The sequence below is a fragment of the Acromyrmex echinatior genome, chromosome 6 (genome assembly GCF_024713525.1).
Source record: "Acromyrmex echinatior isolate Ae372 chromosome 6, ASM2471352v2, whole genome shotgun sequence".
In the NCBI taxonomy this organism is placed as follows: domain Eukaryota; kingdom Metazoa; phylum Arthropoda; class Insecta; order Hymenoptera; family Formicidae; genus Acromyrmex; species Acromyrmex echinatior.
Genome location: NC_141857.1, coordinates 7,948,343 through 7,974,549, shown reverse-complemented (window position 1 = coordinate 7,974,549; position 26,207 = coordinate 7,948,343). Strand labels below are relative to the sequence as shown.

General features: G+C 36.5%; 1 protein-coding gene across 3 annotated transcripts; it reads left to right on the top strand.

Moving 5' to 3' along the window:
- Positions 1-23,024, top strand: LOC105145281 (LHFPL tetraspan subfamily member 6 protein). Of its 3 annotated transcripts, XM_011054733.2 has the most exons (7): positions 1-841; positions 908-1,596; positions 6,199-6,317; positions 10,976-11,151; positions 12,141-12,239; positions 14,553-14,758; positions 22,192-23,024. In XM_011054733.2, the coding sequence occupies exons 2-6, from the start codon at positions 1,507-1,509 to the stop codon at positions 14,687-14,689; spliced, it is 621 nt and encodes a 206-aa protein (XP_011053035.1). In that variant the 5' UTR covers positions 1-841; positions 908-1,506; the 3' UTR covers positions 14,690-14,758; positions 22,192-23,024. The 3 variants fall into 3 exon arrangements, with proteins under 3 accessions (XP_011053035.1, XP_011053034.1, XP_087262960.1); XM_011054732.2 differs by having other exon boundaries at positions 1-1,596; positions 14,553-14,792; XM_087406834.1 differs by lacking the exon at positions 14,553-14,758 and having other exon boundaries at positions 1-1,596.
- The last annotated feature ends 3,183 nt before the right edge of the window (positions 23,025-26,207 follow it).

Below are 26,207 nucleotides of genomic sequence, written 5' to 3'. Positions count from 1 at the left end.
GTGTGGAGAACGGAACCGTTCAGTCGCAGCCACGAAGCGGCGCCGTGCGCGACGACGACGACGACGACGGCACCGTAATCGTCGTCGACAACTTCGGATCGACGATATCCGCGCGCGCTTATATTTTTCTCGTCATCGCTCGTCTCGTCTCCGTTGGCTTGAGAAAGAAGTGCCATCGACTTCCGGGTCGGGAAACTTAATTTTCAACTTTCCGCTAATTCGCGATTTCTCTGTCTCGCGATTTTCTCGACATCTTTCGCGCCGCGGAGAGTGACGTGAGAGTGACGGCGCGGGCGCCCGACTCCAAAACGAACGATACGAATGATACGAATACTTTTTATGAACGTGCTTCACTTATCGGGAACGTGGTGGAGAACGAGCACCGCAGCGTGGGTAGCGGTGGTCGCATCTATAATTAACCTTGGAGGAGGCGTCTGGCAGGGGAACAAAGTACCATCTCGGCAAGAATTTAGGTCCATCGGTGAATTCTCGATGAAAAACGGACTCTTGGTAAATTAACAACGCGATGCAGAAAAGAACAGAGGATACGACTTGCGCATCATTAATTTTTATTCTTGAGTAAAAATCCGTTCCCTAATAAATGTCACGTTTTGAATAATTAGAGATCCATATGACAATACGTAGTAATTTTGGGAAGCGATCTTTAGGACATCTATCGAAAGAGGATTATTAACAGGCGGTATTAATGCATTCTGCGGAATAATGAACTTGAACCTGAATGACAGTTGTGGCTTACAAACCGAGTGGCTCGTCTATGGAACTGCAGGCAGTGAACTGTGCAATCGTTTGGAAGGGTAACTTTCTTGTGGTTTCCCAGTGTGTAAGTGGGAAATCGCTTCATCGTCACTCGGCATGAATTTTGCGACATGAGATATGTATGTTACAGAAACGGGAATCGGAATTAACCGAGTGACTCATTTCGGAGAAGTGATATTCTGAGCGACACTTCGGTCACGTTTTACGAGTCGAGTAATTCCTCGTGGAATCTGAATTAACGGCTTCGCCGTTGGCCTCTCGACGGCGACGTTACATCGGAAAACGACGACAAAGACCGAATGATTAAGAGGGAGGGAATAATTAAAGCAATCGGATGTTCGAACCTGTAAGAGAACGCATTTCCAGGCACGTTCTGATCCATGATTAGGAGGAGGATCGATCGATTTTGGAATTAACTGCCCACGAGTGTCAAACGGGCCGCGACAGGAACATCAATACCCTAATAAATGTCACTCGCACGATCGATCGTCGCCTTTTGCCAGCCATGACGTAAAGAGAGGATTTAACAGCGACGAGGGTCAACGTTGTCGAGAGCGGCTGTCGGGATCGGCTGTCCACGATCGTATGCAGGTCCCGATCTCTCGTGTGGGTGCGTCGAAGTTCGTGATCCTGACACCGCTTAGGGGGGTGGTCCCCTACAGTTATGCACGGATGGAGGATGAACTGCAGTGCGTGAGGGAGAGAGGTGATCGCTCCTAAACCGATGAGATGACAGTGCTGTGCGTGCTGTGGGCTACTCTGTCCACTGTGGCCTCGATTCTTGCGTGCTCCGGTTTTTATCTGCCTTACTGGATTCAGGTGAGCAATCGCGTTACGCGCTTTTAATTACAAACTTTTATGTCATTATAAAGAGCTATAAAAGTAGGGATGCAGCTTTCAAAAGTTCTTCAACTCCTCGCCGTTGGAGCAATGTTTAAAGATTATAAAAGTTAATCGCGAGGGAATCTTGAAGGAGTTAGGAGGTAGCCATAGATGATTAGCGAAACACGAGGGTTCTGTTCTTTCTGCTTCTTGTTTTTTTTTTTTGGATTCATGTAAATTAACACTAAATCTTTATCATTAAATCAATATCGCTTTTTTTTTCTCTGTCGCGCGATACATTAGTGCTCTTGGACGTTTAATAGTCATTAAAGTGTGACATTAATGGGGCTATAAAGTAGGGTATCGATAAATACGAAAGCAACTCGTCCAATCGGATAGGGATAAAATAGCGTTATTACCGGTCAACAACTGAATTAGTTCCTCGATGATATACTACTGGCAATAGTCCGATATGCATGATTAGCGAACAAATGATTGGTAGCTTTTACCAAATTTTTACAGGGAGAGAATTTTTTTTTATTTATCCTGAAAATATAGTAGTTGTCTCGGTAGTTGTGATATACTGAAAACGAAATCTTAATTTCAAAGAAATATTTCTTTGCTCTTCGTATTCAAAAAAATTTCTTAAATTTGGATCAATAAAAATTTCTTTCAAAATAAGATATTATTCAATATCTCATTTTGTACAATATCTGATTTTCAAATTTTCATTAATCCAAAGAAATCATTTTTTTTAATGTACAATACAATGTCTTAAAGATTTTTATCATGCACTGCAGTAAAATTAATCAAACTTATTTTATACATATTTTATTATAGTTTTATTAATGAATGAAAGAAATTTACGTAAAATTTTTTGAAATATATGCTGTCCTAGGAGACTACCATATTTTCAGAGTAAATTCTAAAAAAAAATTCTCTCCGTATAGCAACTTTTAGAATTATATTTATGAAAATTCACCTACGCTTACAAATTTAACTACACTGCTCTGTTCCATCACTATAAAATTGTACGACATCGTTTTTCGCGTTTTTGTGACATCGAAGGGTCATTCTGAATTTCACATACACGATCGTAGTTTTTTGCATTTTCCATGACATATCTCCGTATCTCCATAAGGACTTCGCATCGTTAACATGACGTGAAGATATGAAGAAGTCGTTTTCGCTTCTTCGCTTATCGTCGAAGGGTCTCGTATCGACAATTTTGACGACTGTGAGAATTTCTCTGGTACAATCATAAAGCGATTTAATAGGCGTGATAAAATCAACGAAATTTGCGTGTTCGGCTACGAATGTACTGGTAAATTCGTGAGTTTCAACGACGTGCATACTAAGAACGTTTCGTGATTTCAATAAGGCGTGTCAAGTTCGTCGATAAATTAGTGTACGTATCGAGATACGTTGAAATTATAGTTCAGGAGAGAACAGAATATTATATATTTATTAAACGGAAAATTCTATGTTTTTCTTACGTTATTTCTTACGTCGTGTGCTTTGCACGTATATTTAAGCGACAGTTCATTTATCACTCTCGAGCCATTCATTGGAAGATCAGACGGTTGAAACTCGCGAACTCGAATTTCAGGACTTGCTGAGGTCGGGTTACGAATAACGAGAGCGGCGCAACGGCTCTCCAATTCTCATTCCCATTAATTCTTGATTTCTGCTGCGTAGTTAAGTGTAATCCGATTATACGTGTATCGATGTATTTCTCAATAAATTAGCTGGGAACCGTGAATGCGAGCGCATGCCTTCGACAAAACGCGGATTAAAGGATATTCGTTTTCAAGCGCTTTTGCACTCGCGAGCTTTAATGTTGAAATAAGATTGCAACATTACTCGTGGATTACGTTACTAGCTATTTACGTTTCATTTTCGTCCGTGCACAAGATGTAAAATCGGACGAGGGATGAATAGCAGCGGAGTTTGCGACAGAGAAGCGAAATACAAAAACGGAAAATAGAGAAAAGAGCAACTTGGAAATAAGAAAAGCAGAGAAGCTAGAGAAATAAGAAGAGGAAGGAGGACAGCAAAGAAAACGTGAGAAATCGAACAAGCTCGAGTCATCCGACAAGATGGATCGTAGAACGGCGATAGTAATCGAATTCTTCGTTCTAAACCACGAACGAACCGACGAAACTAAAACATTAGTTCTACAGCGCAAACGTCTCCATACACAGATATTTGTCACGTAGTTAGTAGTTTAGCAAAGTTAAACGAACTAAAAGGAATTTATATTGTAATAAAGTAAAAGATATACGAAAGAAGAAATCTCAATATCGAAAGAAATATCAATGTATCATGTTAACGAATATGATAAAGAATTCGAAGTTATTAAGTTGTTCTTTAGACATTTGTAACTAGAATGGCAATAAAAAAATTAGTAAAAATGTATATTGAAAATTATAATAATAATTATATTCACGTAACGATACAATAATGCACTTAAACATGAAAAAGTCCTATGGGTAATTCAGACAATTGATTAATTTCACTCTAGCTACAGTTCGTCGCACTACAATACGCATTGTCAACAAGTGTAACAAGTCCTGATTGTGACGCGAAGCAAAATTTCGGTCCTTGAAACTTACTGAGACGTTCGTTACGCGTACAAGATTCTTGAACGCGACAAGAACGCTTTGGGCACCGATAACTTGGTAGAGAGAAGTTGATGAGGCGAATATCGTCGGGTAACTTTGTACTTCGTGTGACTGCTACTTGCTTTTACCTGGTCTGGCCGATGTTGTCTGGCAGATTCAAGGTAGTTTGGCCTCACTCGCGATCAAATTGTTCGTATTCCACGCGTCACGTCGCAAACGAAGCCGCCTCTCGAAAGTGAGAATCCTGCTTTTCAGAATTACATGGTCAGATAACTGCAACTTTTCCCGCTTCAAATCTGTTTTGCATTTTCTCTAGGCAGCTAACTTTGTAAGCTTAACATAGACTTGACGAACCTTTTTACGGTTTTAGATTCCGCGGAAAGAAATTACAGTTTACTTTTCCGAGATCTTGTTACCGTTGGTCGTGGATATTCGTTTCTGAGAGCTCGTTTGTATAGTTTAGGATTAATGACGTATCGGTTCTCCGTATAGCGAATCACCGAAGGAATCTAGAGCTATAAAGGGAGCCTTGTTACAAGAGGAATCTTGTTAGCCAAAGCGTTTCATCAGTTTAATTAACAGATGGTGCTTCTCTTTAGAACCAATCACACATGTGTATATTTTGTCTATGTGAACTTATCTTCTTTCTTTAGAATTTATAGCATGTAGATTTATAAGCGTATAAATTAAGTGCTACATTTTATGACATCACGCTGGTAAATAAATATAATTATTAACTCTACTGATTTGTTCGGATCTACTTGACTCAAAATGTAATTTTCATATTAATATTTGATTTAAAAACGTTTTTCTCTCGTATTTGATAACTTCATTTGTTAGTGTAAAATCCTTTTCTTGTATAAATTTTTTTTTTTTTAGAATTTTTAATCACATTGATCCAAACGATATAATAAATTTGAATAGATCGGAGTATAGTAAATTTAAATAGATCAGAGTTAACATAAATTTCCATACGAATGCATTTATTTTATACGAACGTAATTTTGCATGATGTATCTCGCATATAGTAATATATCGTTTGTATGTATCTAACATGATTTTTTTCAGAGCTTTGTTTAATTAGGATTTATGCTTGAACCAATTTTGTCACTATGGAAAAGTAAATTTTTAAAAGATAATTCTTTTTTCAATAAAAATATTATTGTAATCCTCTTCTTAGATTAATTATTATATAAATTTTTTGTTCTTAGAAACGTTTAGATTCATTTGTAAGCAGGAAATAAGAAATTTAATTTAAAAAAAAAAAAGAACTTAATAAAATAAGTTCTCTTCGTTTAATTTTACGTCTAGTCAGAGACTTTTATTATGGTATATTAATGGAAACAAATGTGAAAACAGTAACATGCTTGAAGAAAACGGCATTTGGCAAACGACAAGCGAGCTTATTACTTCTCCGCCAGACGGTCACGTTATATTTTTTTCGTATTAAGAGAAGCAATCAAAAGCATTCAAACAGGACGGCGAGACATTTTCTTTGGCGCCGTGTAAAATCTGTTGGAAGGAAAGGAGAGAAAATTTCCCTTGCTATCGCCTTCGCATATAAATGAATAGTCTGTATAAGTCTTTTGCCCCGGATGCTGTTGCATGTTCGCGCGACGCGACAATCTTTCGTGCCACGAATCAGCAGCGTTCAAATGACGTCGACATTCCTACTTTACACTTATTCAAATATTCCTCATCTTATTTCTGCTATTACCTTCCATTCTACAAACAACTCAGGAAAGTTACATTAGAAAAGGGGAATGAAATTAAGTCCGCAAATTTCTTTAATATTTATGAGCTCTATGTATTTTCATTGGCGGCGCGGCCTGTAATTTTAAGTTTACCTATCTCCATTTTACTGAAATTAGCGAGCTTCGGCGTGTTTTATACAGCTTTTATTATAAAGCCTAGCGTTAAAAAAAAAAACGATAATAGAGTAACAAGCGCATTTCCGCGATTTTGTGCATTTCAGGGACGACTGTTGGGGAAGGCCGACGCGTACTTCAGTTCCTTTCGGCGTTGCAACTACCCGCGAATCAGGGCGCCCAACGCCACGCCTGAGATAGTTTACGAGTGTGCGAGGTATTCCAGGTACGCATTCTCGCATCACTATATCACTATTCCCATATCAAAGTGAATGGGTGCAAGTACGTAACTACGATTAAGGATCTCGAGGAGCAAGAGATCTCTGCTCATAGGGCGTTCGAAATGCTCGAAATGCTGTGGAACAGTTGTTCACTGAATCTGCTCGAGTCATTCTCGTGGACCAACGAGCCGGTTAACTAAAACGAGAACGATTCCGGATTTCGAATGCCGAACGCCTCTCGTCACGCGCGATTTTAATTACCTCATTTTAACGAGATCTCTAATTCAAGAAAATATTATTCGGATGATCGAGATCGCAGAGCGCGTGGACGAATTGTTATATTATCGAAATAAAATAAAATATTCGTTCCCTGCGATAGGAATATGGAGGAAAATTGATACGTGTTTTACGTATGATGCTTTTTATTAATAAATAATAATAACGATAATACATGTAACGTCGTAAACTAATTAATACAACCGAGGATTAAACGCTTGCTGGAAATGAACGTTCAGCGCGAATCGTGAAATTTAAATTACACAAACTATGTCGTGCGCGTGGAAAAAGAAATTTGCACACATTCGCGAGGGAGTAATATTCGAAGTTTTGGCGACAGACGGATTAATTTGAGTTTAGAATCCGGATAATTTTAGTCGGACTCAAGCGTACAATTTGTGGAATAATTTCTTACAAAATACTTCGCAAGGATGTCGCGATCGCATGAAAAAAATGGACATGTCGTGCTATAAAAACTTTCTTCGCAAACTACATCAATTTTGTCGCGTACGCGGTCGTAAAAATCGTGATCGCTCGAGGCATTATTGTTAACAAAAGGAATTATGAAGAATCAAGTACGAAAGAAACGACACGATTTTTTTCTTTTTTCTGCGCAAAACACATTCAGATTTAGAGAGATGGCGTATTACGTAAAACACTCAAAGAACGATTACATCTTATTGGTTTTATCTAAATGAAATTTTTTTTCGCCTGTTAGAATGTAGAAATTAATTTACGGTCAATCCTCTTAAGCTTCCGAGCGTGAAAAAAAATGAGTTAAGTACCATTCGATTTTCTATGTATTTTCAGAGCTTATACTGGAAACAATATATAGGTGTCTGTTAAGTTTTGACAAAGCGTTTGTATGTAGATAGAGACTAAACTGAATCCAAAAATCCTCTACCAATTTGCAATTTTTGCAACTTTTGTTTTAGTTATTCAATGAGCAGAATGTTTAAAATCGACGTATAAAACAATTTTAAGATATCTTTAAGAATTCTTTAAGATATTTCATAAAGAATACCAAAGAAATCTTAAAGTTGTCTTATGCTTCAATTTTATGATAATATCAACAATTTTATGATAATATCTCGTTAACTATTGCGAAAATTGCAAAATAGTAGAGGACTTTTCGATTCAGTTTAGCGTTCTGTCAAAACTTACCGGACATCCTGTATAAACAATAACTCTAAATTATATTATATAATTAAAAATATATTTGAGTTACACGTAACTTACATTAAACTTGTATTAAAATAAATTTGCATTCATTAAGCGTGCATAAAAATAAATTTTGATGATCTTAATAATGTTAACATCGTTAATATCAATATACCAAATTAATCGATATACATTTGTTTACGTGATAACACCGATAATGACCATAATAACGATAGTCGCAATAACGGTATGCAAAATGCGCGTGATTAATCGGATTTAATTGTATTTTGAGTGCAAAATATAAAGGTATTTGCAAATCATGTGTTTTTCTACTGATTATATTTTTCCACAACTATATAAAAGATCCCTGTATTCGCTCTGTAAAATCGATGAAAATGTTAAAAACAAAAATTAAAGTCTATTCCAATTACAAAAATTCGAATTACGGTACATCTGCTATCGACTGCAAAGAGGATTTGCGATCGAAAGTACATGCGAAGTTTGTATGTATGTGGTAAAAGTAAGCAACGACCCATGACAAATTATGCAAGTCCTCTTCTTTTTTGTTATTTGCGCACTCGTTGATTGATCTAACACTCCGTCCTCGTACATCGCTGATGCGCTCGTAATCTGTAACGTATTTCGCGGATAGTCGTAGAAATCGTAATATATCTGAGGTTTAATTTAATGCCGCTTGATGAGCTTTACCTGACAGTTAAGAGAATTACAGCGTTTTGCACTACATGAGTTGTTAGTTTGTTACAGTTATAACGGACAATATGATCGATTTAGCTATACATGTATTGATGACGTCAGTAGCGGTATAGAATTGTGTGGAAATTGTTCTGACAATTGCGTGTGTCCTTACTTCACGAGAGCACATACAATAGCGGAAAAGACAAAAAATAAAGTAATGCGCGTATCACTATTATACATTTTTCAAAACGCTAGTCAACAGACATGGAACTTGATTTTCTCTAATGCGCTTTATTCTCGAATCAGTTTTAAAACAAGCGGATTTCGACATTAATATCACGTTAATTAAGGTATATGACTATTATTATAATGTAGTTAAAATGGAATTATTGCCTTAATATTTCTATCTTTGGGAGGTTTTTTTTTGTAAAAAAAAAACGTGTACTTTTCATTAAGAATAGAATGTGGCAAAGACGAGCGTGTCGACATTGAGTCATCCGCAGATTTAATTCTTATACTCTTTCTAACGAGATCTCGCTTCGAAAAGGAATATAAAAATATGTATCTCGCGTATGTACCTCTGATTTAATTTTCGTAAATTCGTATGTAGGTCGGATGGTGTCAGTATTATCATCCTATGAAACTGCTTCACGTTTCCTTTTTCATCTGTCATATAGACTCGGCCAAATAAAGATTCACTCGTCGGATCCACTATCGATATTAGGTAGTGATGCTGATAAATTTTTCAAGGAAATTTAATCTTAATGATTAGATCTGCTGTGAGTTTAATGTTGGCATTTTTGACATTGCAAAATGCATCTTACATTGTTATTATTATTACTAGTATTATTGCTGTTATTATTATTATTATTATTATTATTACGTTGATTTCGTGATGCGTTAACAACTTTTTTTGCATCCGCAGCATCGCAATGTAAACTCACCGGATACGCATTATAGCTGTTTCAATATCTGATTCTCGAAAGTGTCGGTTGTACCACAAGCAATTTCCCGATTGGCCAAAATGTGCACGATAGCATAATCGTACACACGCGAAATGTGTTTCTCCCTTCTCTTCCACCCTCTAATGCAAGCAATACAAGCACGATAAGTGCTAATAGTTGGCCTCTGCAAATCGAGACGTTTCGATAATTGTATTAACGTTACCTTTCGGCATGTAATCAATTCGGCAATTTATTCATTAGTTTCACGGCACACAAACTTTATAAAATAATTTCATAAAAAATATTCAAAGTTATCTTTTATGTCATTATTATACTATTAAATATTCTTTTAGTAGTACAGTTATTGCAATGGCATTTCAATAAATATGCACAAAATATTTCGAGAATTGGATTTATTCAAAGTTAGCTGACACAGAAAGCTATACGAGTTAGCAACGCCTGAAATAAATAGTAGGTCGAGGGAAAAGTTACGAAAATGTAAGAAATACGAGTGGCTTCAATTTCGCTCGCTACGATTAATAATTTGTTTTTTTTTTTTGCGAAATAAAAGACGGAACAATATACAATGTTTTACGTCGAAACACCATCCCGAAAAATATCGTGTTTAGTCATATGATTAACAGATCAAAACTTTGGGAAGTTAAAAACAGATAATACAATATTTTACGCGACGATATCTCTCACAAATAATATTTGCATAGAACGAAAAATATTCCGCATAGTTTTGTTCGTTTCTATATCCTTTCGCATCACCCTTTCGTTTTTCGGCATCGGCAGTTTCACCAGAGAGCCGATTCTTTATTTGAAATAACATTCAACGTTATATTTTTCTAAATTTCTATAGAACGTTTGTTTGTGTTTGTTTCTGCTTTATAATATTTTTTATTGATAAATTATAGCATATTTTGTGCACTTGAGAGATTCAAGTTGCGAGTCCAACATAAAGATATCAGCTGAAAAACTATGTAAATTACATAATGTAAATTATCAATTTTTGTTCAAAATACCAGAAAATTCTGCAAATCCATCACATAATTTAACTTAATTTTGCTTAATTTCGCTGTGAAAATTTTGATTGTATATCGAAATGCAATAGCCGAATGATTTTACATATGAGTTAGTTTCTATAATATTATTGCATTATTGCATCAGGATGTAATTATATGAAAATAAATTTACTCCCTCGTTTTGCTTGAGGCATTGGCTCGATAAATTCGCGCTAATTTTGTCATATGCACCGCGCACGTTATTGATTAATGTAGAAAGATAAATATATAAATACCGAATAAAGTTTATTTCATTAAATTCGTGGTAAACACATTGTGAACTAATTGAAACTTTGATATTATTTGAATCTATTACACAATTAACAAATAAAACATTTTTCCACCAATAATCATAATATTTAATATATTCGATTTCTTTCAAAGAATCATTAAATAATATTCTTGTTGCCACTGACTGTATATAAACATTCTTTTTAGAGATAAAGATATGGAAAAGGTTTTTTAATTTAAATTATTGAAGAGATTTTTTTTTTATAAATAAGCGATGTTTCGTTGCAGTTTTTGGGACATACCGAGTGCTTGGTGGCAGGCGAGCACAGTCACGATGGGTATCGGCGTCGCGATTGCCGTGATCGGCGCCCTGACACTTTTGGCAGCGGCATCGTCGTTCCTCCCGCATATTCTCAAAACGCCAAAGCACACGAGGATTCTTGGTTCCTTACAATTGCTCGCTGGTGAGTGTATTATATTTCTCCCAACTTGTAATTAAATTTCGCTGTTACATTATGTGCGTCCATCCAATGTTACCATCAATGTTCCGTTACTGTTATCATTTATGAAAGAAAAATATTTTTCGCATTTCATTAAATTATGTACGATAAAATAAGCTTCGAAATCCTTTTATTGAGCATGAAAGAAAAATAATGCACCTTCGAAAATGACAACCCATCCCTGCTGCGTTTCAAATTGATGCGAAAGCAATGGAGCTGCGAGAGACTCGCATTTCACAGCGAAATAATGAACTGTCCCCAAATAAAATAGATATCAAGCGATGTCATTCTTCTTCTAACATTGACATATTCCATTTACGCGCTTCAAGTTAGCTCGTTGTTTTCGATCCTTTTCTACGTTCAAGGATTACTTTCGAAAAATGACTGAGTCACAGACATGATCGATGCAGGATGAAGCCGGGAATGTCATAATACTATTTTTTTTTTCAGTAGAAAAGCATTTGATTACGTAACATTACGTTAAAATTACAAATTTCGCGTGAGCAATGCAGCTTTTTTCGCTAAAATATTCATATTTTGCAAGGAAAGCAATTTCGCAATCTAATCTCTAATTATTCATCTTTATAAGTAATATTTTCAAGGGGAAGAAATTTATTAAACACACACATCTTAACAATATTATCAGTACTACAAAAGAGTAAACAGATGAGAAATTAATCGATACTTTTCAACGGCAGCTACACTGTTAGAAATGTTTGTAAATTTACAGTACCCTTACAACAAAAATGTGCAGTAAATTTGTAAAACTATATAATGTTTTACTATATATATATATATATGTGTGTGATTTTACCATATTTGCAAATTTTTGCACATTTTTGTTGGATCAAAATTTCCAACACTTTCGCAAGTTTACGAGAGAAATTTCTTACGGTACAAATTCAAGCGGGTCAATTTAAAATTGACAAGCCGTTTTCATTTACTTGTTACAGCCACGATGATATGCGGCGGCCTGGTCATGTATCCGATAGGCTGGGATAATCGGGAGGTACGCGAATCCTGTGGGAAGGGAGCCAACGTTTACAATCTCGGTGAGTACCCTCGTCCTCGGAACATCGTTTTCGAGTCTGCAGGTATCGCGGGATGCAAACCGCGTGGAATGGTGCCGGAACTTAATTTTGGCGGAATGTGGCGCACGAGTTTATTGATTTAATTTGATAACTAATTAACGTGCTCGACAGACTCGCGCGCGCGCGTGCTTTAGTCGCTCGTTTCCTAGTTTAATGACGTCTTCAGCGAGAAATTGCCGTTCCAATGCGACGCGACGTGGTGAAATCTGCGGATGTGTGTGTCTGTACGTAATCACTCTTAAGACGTAACTACCAAGTAACGACGGCGATGATGACGACGGCGACGATGGACTGGAATCAGTAATGGAACTTTCTGCATTTTCGCAGGCGAGTTCCCGGAGCGTTTTATCGAACACTCAACGATTTACAGTCATTTCTTGAGACTTAACGTAAATCAATCGAGACTTACGGCTCTTGCGTGTAACTTTACTTTCTCGCTGCTCTCAGATGTAGTTTCCGATTTCCTCGTAATTTCCCAACGCGACACGTAACGATGCGGCTCGACTTCGGCGATCCGTTGATTTTCCTTTCAATATTCGAGAGATAATTTCGTTATTGATTCTCCATGAATGCGGATGTATACGTTGTATTTCGTATGGAGGATCATCTCTGATAAATCCGCATCCGGTTTAACCGCACGATAGAATCCGAAGAAAATATTCGTTTATTTATTTCATACTGCTGCGTCAAATAGAAATTGTCGCATTAAGATAATCTTAAATTTTTTCTTGCATAACGTGAAGATTCCATCAAGATGTCTCAACTTTTTTTGAGTTATAATGTATGAATAAAGCAATTTTGCAATTCGACAAAGGAAACTTTTGATAAAATTAATCAATTTCGGTATGTTTTGAATGTGGGCGCGATTGTACATTTTTTTGATAGAATTTTGAAGAGTTATCGAATATCCAGCATAATCCGTGCTATTCGGTGTACAGGTGACAAGTAATCCCAGGTGAATGCTAGAAATAGATTCGGATTGGTAGGTCAAACCGACGTCAAAACCAACGTCACAGCGATGACGACCGAATCACATATATTTCCAATAGAGTATCGTTAGTTAAACGACATCTCTTGCAAGTTGAAAATTAAACTTATTTATAAATTTTGATAGAAGCACCAGTATGTTCCAATTATCTAAAATTGTTCGAACCGATTATTACCATCGATATATTCCCAATTATAACACAATCGCAAATAACATTTCTATTGTTTTAACGTCAAATTAGATTTATAGGTATTCTATTTACATCACAATATCGGTTATACTTATTATTACGTTCATTTATGTCATTATATTATCGTCGGGTTTAAAATAGAATATTTCGCTCTGTTTATTTCTATCGAAAACATTTATTTATACTAGTATCAAGATAAGCTATTATATAAAATTGACAAAATTAATAATATAATATTTAATTCTTTGCCGACAATATGGAGTTTTAACTCTTCCATCATCGTAGGGACCTTTGAGAAACACGAGTAAAATTTTTGTTCCGGATTATATAAAAATCTGAAAAAATTCTGGTATATTGTACTTGTTAAAGCTTTAACCCTCCGAGAACCAAGTGGGGTGATGACATATTCCAGCGAGATGAATTTCTGTAGCTTTTTAGAAAATATCGCGCGCATATCATCGGTTTCATGCAATTGAAAAGTTATTACCAATCGTACTAAATTAGTATATTTATGATAGATATTTATGATGAAGTCTAGCGGAGTATAAGATATATTCATATATGATCTATGTGTTGATTTTTCACCTGGTTCGCGGAGAGCTAACAACATTTTTTTACTGTCATATGAATTGGACATTTTCTTATTTTGTACAGATTTAAGTCTGTCTATCAGAATTAACAATCGAAATATCGATGGTGCCTTTAAGACTCCATGTTCCCGGCAGGGGATTAAAATTGATCATAACAATATCGTAATGTTTTTTACTTAGAGCTGTCGCGTCATTAAAAAGCAATCTTTTATCTCTCTAATAGTAATATTTTAAAAGATATTTTCTTAGATGAGACAATTATCTCCTTAATTCCTGATAATATGGTCTACGCCATAAAACGAATCTGTCCGTTTCAATTTAGTCTATCTTAGTGCGCTGATTGAGGCATTACAAGCGACGATTACATTGAACCTCGGCACGACGATTAAGGCCGACTAAGGTATTCTCGGAGAAATTCCCGTGGGTAGCTACGGATCGGTGTCGAGGTTTCGCCAGGAGGAGATCACCGAGACGAGTCGATGACGGACGGATGCCATCTGTTTCAGGGAAGTGCTCGGTGTCCTGGTCGAGTCACTTGCTGGTCGGTTCGGTGGCGTTGCTGATGCTGTGCTTCGGCCTGAGCTTCTGCGCGGCGCGACACAAGCCCGACGCGAATCCGCACACGGATCCCCTGCGCATTTGACAATCGAGGTACTCCCAGTCGATACACGCCTACGCCTCGCCGAAGACGACCACCCTCTCCATCGTCACGGTCTGTTGATCACGCGTGCCTGTTGCGTGCACGAGTATGTGTCATCATCGCGCGTACAAATACCGCGTGCGAATTCCGCGCATCGCGGCATGCATGAAACCGCGTTCTCGTTGCGCGCGCGTGCATGTACATATGTATGTTTGTATTTTTCAAGCAGGGCGTGAGTGCGAATTTTTCCGCATATTTTGCGATGATTTAACGCGTGGTTCAACATAAACGCATTCCCTGCGTGCGCGAATAACCCCCCGTTAATATTGACGTTGACTCACAATACGGATCAGCGAGACGGACATTATAAATGAGCATTGTGATCTCGTAGCGTTCGACAGACAGAACGATTAATAATTGAAGTGAAATTAACGGGATAGATACGAGTCGATAGCTCGAAAGGATATTAATCTTTAGTTCGTCACGATGATATGACGTAGCGATCGAAACTCAGAGATGCTATCTTCGACGAGATTCAGCGAGATTCGTAAAGTTCGAGGCACTCTCTATGATCCCCTGACCAACACAACTGATATATTTCCTTGCGAACAATCCGTGAGATTTCGAAATCACGTCCGCAAGAGATCCGGGAGATTTCCGGGAGATTGATTAAACTTTTGACAGGTTAACGCGTATCTACCACCCTTTCTATCTCCATCGAAACAAATCCTGCACAAGTCTTTGTACATAGCTCGCAACCTGCATATGTACGTATGTATATACACGCCGGAGTGAATCCCATAGTCCTGACTCCTGTCTCGCCGGTTTCGCCGATCTCGGCAGACGGTTGGAGAAAGCCGCGCCACGGTATTTCCAATTTCGTGCCGTAGTAAGCCCCCGGCTGAGAGCGACGAAGCAATTGGCAATTCGCCTCGACGGGACTTTCAGCACTTTCAATTCGCACGGAGAGACGGGCTCGCCCGTTCTGCTTGCCGGGCGAATACACACGGTGACTGGAAAGGACGCGGGAGACGGGGAGATGGACACTCCTTTCCTCTCCTCTCCTCTCTCGTCCCGTATCGAGAGAGTCCGCATTCAGATGCGCTGTAACGATCACGATATCCAGGAGAGCTGCTGCACGCTCTGCCCTCTCCTCGGTCCTCGTCGAGGACTGGGAATCACTGTGTTTCCCACGGTCCGAAAGCCTTTCGGATATATCGATCGCGAAGACGCGCAGAACGTTTCGACTCTCCAGAGATTTGCACGTTCCTCTTATTTATCCTCGTCTCTCGGATTCTCCCCTCAAGACGCTATTTCCTTCGTGGAAGTAATGCGTTGGCTCAACCGTGAGTGTCGGTTTAGCGTTCTCTTAAAATTTATTTGGATCTACGATTCCAGATTTTATTTCTAGGATATATTATCTCTTCGTCTGGAATTTTTCGTCTTCCAACTTTTTACGAGATAATCTCTTTCTGGGATAACTGTTTTTTAAATAATAGAAAATTGTTATATTCCTCAAAAGATCCGTCGGCACTATTTTATCAAACGGCAAGCGATTGTTGTCCATATTGAGAATCGCGGAAGCGTTGAGAAAACTGGGTTCAAGTCGGAAAAGCGGATTGAGAATTAAACGGGTGGCGAAATCCGCGTAATTAAAAGATAAAAGGATCAGAGAGAAGATCAGAGTTCTGGGGTTGATGCGGGTAGTAGTTTATTTGTATCGTGGCTCCTATCTAAAACTGTCCGCGCCGGTCTTTCACTTCGCTCTCTTTTTTCCAAACGGAGGAATCAGAAGGTCGAGTTGGCTAAAGAGAAATATTTTTTTTTTTTGTCGAATATTTGATAGTCTCGTTTAAACTTTCAACTGCAAACCGCGACGTTTACGAGAACGACGCGCTAAAAGTCCTCTTTATTTTTATTTCTCATCAGTTTAAAAAAATTCGCGAGCGCGAATTGATGCCTTCGTACTTTTTTGTCAAGCAAAACGACCTTGCAATTTGCCGCAAAATCTCGCTGTCTCGCGGTGCTCGTTCTCGCGAATATCGAGCCACCCCCGTACAGGGTGGTACCTCCCAGGTAAAAAACAGCCCGCGGCCGTACCTGCATGCGCGATATAAAAAAAAAAAACGTAATATTCAGAGCGCGTATGTAAGCAAGGTGTGTATGTGTTAGCCCCGGTGAAATTCGCAATTGCGGGCGCGGTTGAATTTCACGTGCTGATGGAACGGCGCGCACAAACGATGGCCGCGCGTTATTCGGTGAAGGCATCGCTATTGGCCGGATAAAAATCCGAGCTGAGCAAACACGCCGGAGCATGTTCCGTTCGCGCGGGTTCTCCACGCACCGCTTATTTCTTGCATTAATCGCCATTTTTTTCCGCACGCGTATGCGTGCGCTCCTATTGTGGCGCATGAAATAAACGGACTCTCGCCGTGGTTCCTCCACTGTCGTGCGTCTGATACAAATCGTTTCATCGCGAATAAAAGAACCAACGGTGATATGGTTACCGTTCTCTCCTTCTCTCCCCTTCTCTCCGTGCATTCAAATATTCTGACCATGGAAATCGTCGGGAATTCCGAATATCTCGATTACCCATTATTGACGCGAAACGAAGTCACGTCGCGCGCATCGGCATGGCTTTCGCGATCGCAAATTGCGCGATACTCTACTGTAGGTGTCATAAAACTACTGAAAGCTTTTTGCGTTATCTACTTCGTGTACTTCAATCTGGATTTAGTGCTTGTCAATGCGCGAGCCCACATAGCGTTACCGAAATCTACGAATTCCGATGAACGCGTCAATCGTTTCCGCTGGATCGAGAATGTGCTCACAAAGTAGAAAGTTCCGATTTAAATATCATGTCTCGTGCACATTACAATCTTTTTTATTACATACACACATATTTGAGATAGCTGGTTTAATTAGCTTCCTCTGAAACTTTTCTCCCGATACTCAACAACATGCGTCGTAGTCGTATCTTCTTATTTTCCAATAAGACTTTCAGCAACTTCCGCATCTCAAACCTCTAACTCGATTCACTCGTTAACTCGTGATTCGCTCACAGTACTACTAGATCTACTACACCGTGTTCTTCCCTCTAAAGCTGCAACTTTAGGCTTCCACCGAGAAGTACAGTCCCCTGAGCGGGACTTAGTAAAAAGAGAGAAAGAGAGAAGGAGAGAAAAAGGAGAAGGTGAAGGAAACGAGCCGCCTCGCCGCGCCGGTTCCGGATCTATCGATCGATGGGGTTGGTTTCCTCGTTCGCGCTGGTAGAACGGACGTTCTGTTCGTTCCCTCGAGAAACTTTCGCGGTAAAACCTCTCCCGTTCGCGTGCGCATTCTCCAACACATCCCGTCCCTCATTCGTTCCGTTCTTTTTCCTAGCTCGTCGTCCTTACCTCCTCACCGATCTTTCCCTCTTCCATCTTTCGCTTACGCGCTTCCACAACGCCGCTTTCCCCGATTCCACTTTGCCTCTTATCGACTTCCGCCCTTCCTTCCTAAACCTAAGGACTCGCCCCGGCCATTTCTCTCATGACCAGCCGACACCACCAACCGTCGAAGGTGGGGAAAAGAGATAGCCGGAAAAGCGAGCGAGTTCTCGTGACTAATTGAGCTATCGGTTCACCAGCGAGAGAGATACGGTAGATCGTGGCGAAAGGGAACGATTCAAGAGCACGAGGAATGTCTCGACGAACCAAGCAAGTCCTTGTGTGTTTTCGCTCGCTCGATTCCATGAGCACTTATCGTACAGAGCTGGCCAGAGCCATTTTGCTGTCTCTATAAACGTACCGTGTCTGCAACTAGTTACTTGCTTGCTTAGCTGTCCTTAGGGAAGAGTCTCTATAAGGACTACGAGCAAATTCCTGCGTCAGTTTATTTCTCTCTCCGTTCTTCTGCTTAATCTTAATTTCGCCACGACTGTTTCCACCCTCTATAATTCGGTTTCTCGGGCAAGAGGCAAGAAGTGAAAACGATAGACTACATTTCACTTAAGATATTAGCAAGAACTTTACGCTCGATATACATGTACATTTATTCGTTTTTGCAGAAATGCAAACGATAACCAGACCGAGGCAATATATTCAACTCTTTCCTTTTATCCAATCTTAATGAGTTTTACGTACTACTGATTAACAGTGTGCATAAAAATAAAAGATAATTTTTTTATAAATGCTCAATCGTACCTTAAAGGATTGAAGGATTTCTTTGAAACAACATTGATTACTATTTTGAGTAAATGCTGTCGAAATAATAAGAGGAAATTAATCTCTATAATCTAGATAATATTTTTAATACATATCCTCAGCTCTAATTTTACGATTTTTCTAACAAGGAAACACTGAAGGTGTCCTTCTCCGATTTTAATAAGCTTTAATTGTATTGTTTTCCACAAAAATGAGGAATATGTGGAAATTTTTTAAATAAAAGTAATATGTATCTCTTATTTTTGGAGAATAACTTTATTACAATTCAAAACACAATAAAATCGAAAAAGGTAAAAGCAAAAATTAGAATGAAAAAAAAAACAGCCAGAAAGTAAAACATAAAAAATTGAAATACATATATATAATTGTTTTTTGAAAATAATTTTTCACGATATTTTAGAAAAATATTGTAAATATCGCTATGCGCGTCACATCTATGTATTTTAGGTTCGCTGTTAGCAACAGTTTTTTTATTTGTAATATATTACAATGCAAAATACATTTAAGGAAAATATGGTTATAAATAATTTTTATGCATAATTATAATCTGTTTGTTAAAATAATAACGTGAAAACGTTTTTGATGAGACATCAAAAGCTGCAGAATGATGTAGTGAGATAAATGGTGCACACTGACGCAGTAGCATAATTTTATTTGCAACAATATATGCATCGTATATAAGCATATGGTAATGAGACCGTCGTATCAATTTTCCAATAAAATTTATTTTCAGTGAAATAACAAAATTATATTTTAATATAAAATATAATCACGTGAGAGAGAGAAGAAAGAGAGAGAGAGAGAGGGAGGGAGAGGGGGGAGAGAGAGAGAGAGAGAGAGAGAGAGAGAGAACTGTGAAAGAAATGAAAGAAAGTTAAGACCTGATTAATGCGATTACAGGTAGTTCGCACGACAATATACCGGAAAATGTCAATTTCTATCGTAGAAAAGAAAGTTCGCCAACGAACTTAAACGATTTCGATGTCCCCACTGTTCCCAAAGTTTCCGTTATGAGTCTTGTGGTCGCGAAACAACAGTTTAGAACGGTTTTTCGAAGCAATCGAGACGTCCTTTATCGTGACGATTACGGTTTTCTGCGATTTTTGTTTCGCCGTGCAGTTCTTTAGAAAAGCCTTTCAATGTCCTAAATTGAATCGAAAAGATATTCAAGTCATAATATCGGTTAATTTCGGAGAAATATATTTCTTTCAAAGCAGTCTCATATATAAATTGATGTATTATGATAGTTTATAAAAAATAAAAACGCAATGTATTTATATTAAAAACCCAAAGAATGTTCGAATCAGTAAACTTTCGAAGAAATAGAAGAATCTATTTATGTATATTTATTTTACTTTGTATTTCCGTTTCTATTTTAATTGATTCTACAGTAGAAATATTCTATTACTTTTTGGCATCTTACCAAGAAGATTCGATCTATTTTCTTTCTCTTCTCTACATAATGAAATATTCATAAAACCAATATAACAGTGAATGTATATATTATATGTATGACGAAATATTATACAAAATGGAAGGACAAGAATTTCTAAATCTTCAAAATGTATGCGATGTCAACGCGAATGAATAAAATCAACCACGAAAAAGCTGATATATATTCTTAAAAAAAAACAAAAATAGCAAAACATATATTTTCTAAAAGAAAAAAAATAGTAAATATTGCAAATACATTCGATTTTGTTTTATTCCAATTTTCTCAGAACTTATTGAGAGCTTCAAGGAAAAATAAAAAGTATAAAAATTTACATCCAGCAATATTATACTATAACTGATTAAAGTGCATTAAAAAATAGGAAAATTATTATTAAAATTATATAAAATTATTAATATTTTTTGAAAAAATATAGGAATTGAGTTTGAAGAATTATTTAAACCTCCTATACGATTGAGTACTTATAAAAATGTTTTATTACAGAATGTTTGTATCTTAGATTGTTCTATTATACAATATCACGTGTAGTATTTGACAACCATAAGATTCCATATTGATTACTATATAATCTAATTTCAATTCTTCAATTGTCTCATCGCTGATCCGCAGAATAGTCACAACTCGAACAGTCGGCAACAAGATAGAAAGAGCCACGCTAATTCGTCTTTGTGAAGAGCAACGAGCTCTTTGATTAGCTTCTGCCTGTGATCGAACAGCGTAAAGCTTTCCCGTTAATTTGACACTTTCAATGCACGATCCAATAATGAGGGATACTGTTTGACGGTATTTCCCGAGGATTGAATGATCAGGGAGAGATTGTGATTAATCCTGTCGAATTGCCGGTAGCTTCGTAAAACGATTATTATTATCGGCAATGAGGTGTCGATTAATCAATCGATACTTATCCGCTGCGTCCTTAATTGTTTATTTATTTTCTCGCAGCGTCACAGGAAGGCAATTGTCAGTCGGTGTTATATTACGGCCGTAATAATTTCGACAGCTCGGAAGTGCTGAAAAATATGAGATATTGGATGCGTCGGAGAGCTATTGAACGAGAAGAGAACGAGGATAAGATTTCTCAAGGGTCGTTTTTCTCTGTTTCCTCTGTCTACTAAATCTGCTGAGTGACGATCGATATATCCGAGCGACGTGTACATGAAATCGACGGTTATGCAAATTATGACAGCGTAATCTATCGTTCTTCCCAAATGTCGTTGTATGTACATTTTGCATTCTCGACCTTCTTCGCTCTCATTTTCTACCACAAGATCAGTGTTCCGAATACTAATTGTATTGACGTATTATCATCTATTGCAAATTCATATGGAAATTAAGGACCACCCAATCGGTACATCATAAAAATACGAATATAAATACGAATTTTCAAAGAGATCATCACTATTATCATCTATCGTTTTGTACAAAAGCGTATTGTCAATAAACAAGCGTAGTAAAACGTTTTATGATATTTACGAAGAAACACGTTGCACAAAATAATAACACATGATATCGGTATCGTCGTGTACATCCGATTAGTCGAGAGTTTGCCAAACAAAGGATTAAATGAGCATATATGCGGATGAATAAATTTTCCATTTAGAATAATAAACAATATGTTTACTTTAAGTTCAATATTACGTATGTAATAATGAAATACATAATGTTGGCATATCAAAATGTGTACATCTTTGTTCCAATATTTCATGACACGTATTAATTTCCTATCATTATTTTATGTAACGTGCTTCACATCGCGACCTCCTGTCGTATCGTCACAACCAATACGTTCCAGCATCATAATGGCTAAGGTAGTCGTTAATGTATATTAAATGCGCGTGTTCTAGCTGCTGGAATGTACGAGTAATAACAATAATTTGCTGATGGCAGCATATTAAGCAGACATGCCAAAAAGAGGATCTTCAGGGTGACATTTATTTAAAGGATACATTTCCTGATACAATTATTAAGCACACATTAATATTAATTCTACGACGTTTCATTTCCTTCAACTATAGTTTTTTTTTTCCGAGAACAAGAAGAATGGAATATATTCGTTGAAGCAGAATGCATAATGCCTTTACTGAGGAGGAGAGAAAGAACATGAAAAAAAATTCAGTATATTCCTGATAAAACTTCATAATTTTAACTTTGACAAATAAAGTTTGCGTGCAACTTTTATGATACGTAGCAACACCAAATAAAATTCACTTATTTAGAAAAAATACATTAATTAAACCTCATCGATCGAATCGCAGCGAAGTTGTACATGTATAAAGTACTTTGAAGTCTGTATGCATGTGCGTTGTGTTCTGTGTGCCCGTGTGTGTACATACGCGTGAAAAATAAAGAAGCGTGACGAGCGTGTGTTTAGTTAGAGCTCGATTGAAAAAAGTATGCACATACGCATTCAACGTAAAAATAAATAAATGGTGTTTGATATCCGACACACAATTAACAAAGGTTAATCTGAAAGTTTTCATTTTCGTAAGTAAAACTGCGAAAGCTCGTGCAGTATGTAATTTACAATATAGAATATATTATTATTGAACTGCTCCTCTTGTCCATGACCGTTTCCTTATGTAAACGACAATTATGTACATACCATTATATGTATTCATCTGCTGTAAATGTTACGTACATTAATATATTTTATAATAAAAAGGAAATAAATGAAAAAGCGTATGTTGATTTTCTTGCTCATTCTTCTTCAAGTTAATTGTGCATCCGTATTAGGTAAAACCACTAGTTGTGAATAACTCTTTAAAAAAAAAATTCGTACTTTTTTTTTTATCCAGAACAATATCAAACAATTAATAAAATATTTAATAGTCATAAAGATTGATCATAAAGATTATGGATGATTTAATTTCATTTCATTGCCATTTTATATGTTTTAATTTGAATTAAATAAACTAATGACAATTATCGACAATTAGACTCTATGTATTAATTGCGGATCAATTCACCAAATGCTTAATTTATGCTTTTTGATGATTACATCCCATAAGAATAATAAAAATGATTTGCGCATGTATATCGTAATATGTATATAATGAAATTATAATGGATGATTCACATCTAGTTCTAATTGTGGATAATGATGTAATTTTAACACATTCAAGTTTATTTAAAATTAGTGACAATTAAAAATCAATGATAATTTAAAAAAAATTATGAAAATTAAACGTTTAGCAATAAAAAACAGTTGTTATGAATAGTAAGATCATTTGTAAGATTTGACAAGTTTTTATAAACATTTTTATAATAAATTTAACGCAATAAAATTATCATTATAACTTAGTGATTAAATACAACATCCGTCACATTTAATCTCGACTGAGCATAACGTTGATTTTTTGAAATCTAATGCTATTTACAACCTATAAAAGCCATAAAGCAATTCTTATGATATTACACTTTGAAAGAATTTTTAAAAATACATACATTAGTTAACCTCACACATTTAATTAGTTAATGACATTAATAAAATGTGTAGCGCTGTTCCTAATAAATTAAATTCAATTGACACTTGAAAGAGATAAAACAAATGCTAAAGAATCTTGTGATACGTACGAGTATCATTTAATGAAAAATACTATAATTATTTAAATTTAAAAGTGAGAATTAGTGTCTAATTCACATCTAGTGATTTTATCTTGCTATATTTTAATTTTAAGTTAATTTTTCATTTTCGTTTAGTTTAGAATTAATATATATTATCCATATATTTTAACTCTTATTTATCATCCAGTATCCATCCTGCCGCAATATGTATTTTCATCAACAATCGTCCAATTACGTCTGCATAGTGACCTAATTGCGAGCTTATTCAGTCCTGCTTGCATCATCTTCCCTCGAGGAGAATGGATAAGATGAAAGAGGATTTATGGCAAAGATCACTTTCGAGGGCAAATGCTCTTACGTGACACGAAGTAGTTTCCTATAAGCGGACTAGTGTAAAGGAGAAGAGACGAGGTAGAGGAGGATAATGACATTGCAGAGAGGTTGAGAGAAGAGAGGAATGCGGTAACGCGGCGAATCAGCGACACAGCGATAAAAACAGATGATGAGATAAGCGAGGGCAGAAGAGGTTGCGTTGTGCACCGGTGAATGAATTGGAGCAATACCGATCGTTAAGGAAGAAGCGGACTTTTACATTAGCTCAATAATATTTGATACAAAGGAACTCACGAATCGGATAAGAATAAACATTTACGATGTTGAGTCGCGATGTAAAGAGATGTAAATAAAATGCGCAAAAAAAAAAAATCACGTTGCCTTTCATTCATTTTCTAAGTGCACGTCGCTCGACTAGGAACGAATTAATCGTTTAACGAGATGCTTTACGAGGACGTAAAACGGCGATAATAAAAATGCGGATAATGAGGAGTAATTTCTACGTCGAATGCGCTTATAGCGAGAAGAGATATAAAACCCCTCGGAAACTCTCGATAGTAGGATCAAATTTAGCTCAAAATTCTCAACTTACGCAAAATTAATCTGCGAGAAAATAGCAAGTTCAAAAAGAGTCAAGACATTTAAAGTTGATCTTTTATACGACATGTATCTTTACGAACGCTTTAATGCGATATTATCAATTCTGATTGAGTGTTTATAGTTAATAAAATTTATGTATCGTATTTATTCAAGAAAACCAGCAATATTGAAATGATATTTAACACAATTTCATAGCTTTGCAATTAGCAATGGTCATTTGATGAGGTTGAACAATAAGCAATAAATGCTTATTGTGTAATTAATAAAAAAATAATTCGCTATTTAAATTAAATTAATTTAATATTTACCCAATATTCTGAATTTAATATAATGCTTACATTTATATATTGTGCAAATTGTATGAATTATAAAGCCATATCATAAATGATTATCTTTACTTTTCAGATTGTAAAGAAATAAAGAGGTAAGTACAACTTTCTTAACCTCATCGCATCGCAGATGAGGTGCAACTTAATATCGATATCAGGTTATTGATGATAAAATACGAATATTCCACTTCGTATACATAGCTACAATATCCATGGCTTCTGAGTATCGGAGATTGTATCCCTAATTCTCGGTTGAAGGATCCATTTTCGGTGTCGGATCATGAACGCAGGAAATAACTTTTGGCTTTAACTTATGTAGAGAAAACAATGTAGAAAATTATATAATTAAATTGTGTAATGAAAATTCCACGTGTACAAGTAAATAGGAAGAAAATATGACAAGAATACATGTGTTGGTGTGCAAATACGCATTTTGTAGAATGAAAATGTTTAGAATAAAAAGTAGATTAGAACGACCATAAGTACAAAAGTCGCTGTAATCCGGTTGTATGGCCCGGTTTTTCATTTTTTAATTAACTTGTGGTTAACTTGAAGTTTCAATGGGCTTCATCTATGATGGTGTCAAGTCAATTAGGTGAAATTTCAGATTAAATTTAATCACAAGTTAACCAGAATCAAGAATAATCGGTGTTATCTTTAATTGTAATGAATTCAATAAAAAATATTAATAATACAAAGCATATATAATACAATAATATAAACAATAATATAAATGTTTCCACGAATAAGCAAGATTCACAATGTATTATCTAAATATGATACCTACAGCACACGCTTCAAGTAAGAACAAAGTTGATGCAAATGTTGAAACATCATGAAGTTAAGCATACATTCGATCTGATTCCTAATTCGTAAGAAAACCGAGCCACTCACGAAAGTTGGTGCGCGGTAATAAGAAGACTTCTCACGGCTGCAGATCGGCGTTAGAAGTCGGAGGTAAGGTAATCCTTGACTATGGCAAGATCCTGGCGGTTCGTGTTCAGAACTCCTCAGCAAGAACGTTAACGCTTATT

What these genes read in the sequence shown, in the direction of transcription:
- LOC105145281 (XM_011054733.2), top strand. Translation starts at nt 1,507, where the DNA reads ATGACAGTGCTGTGCGTGCTGTGGGCTACTCTGTCCACTGTGGCCTCG. An exon ending in ATCTGCCTTACTGGATTCAG is followed by an intron (nt 1,597 to 6,198) that starts GTGAGCAATCGC and finishes TGTGCATTTCAG; the next exon opens with GGACGACTGTTGGGGAAGGC. An exon ending in AGCCAACGTTTACAATCTCG is followed by an intron (nt 12,240 to 14,552) that starts GTGAGTACCCTC and finishes CATCTGTTTCAG; the next exon opens with GGAAGTGCTCGGTGTCCTGG.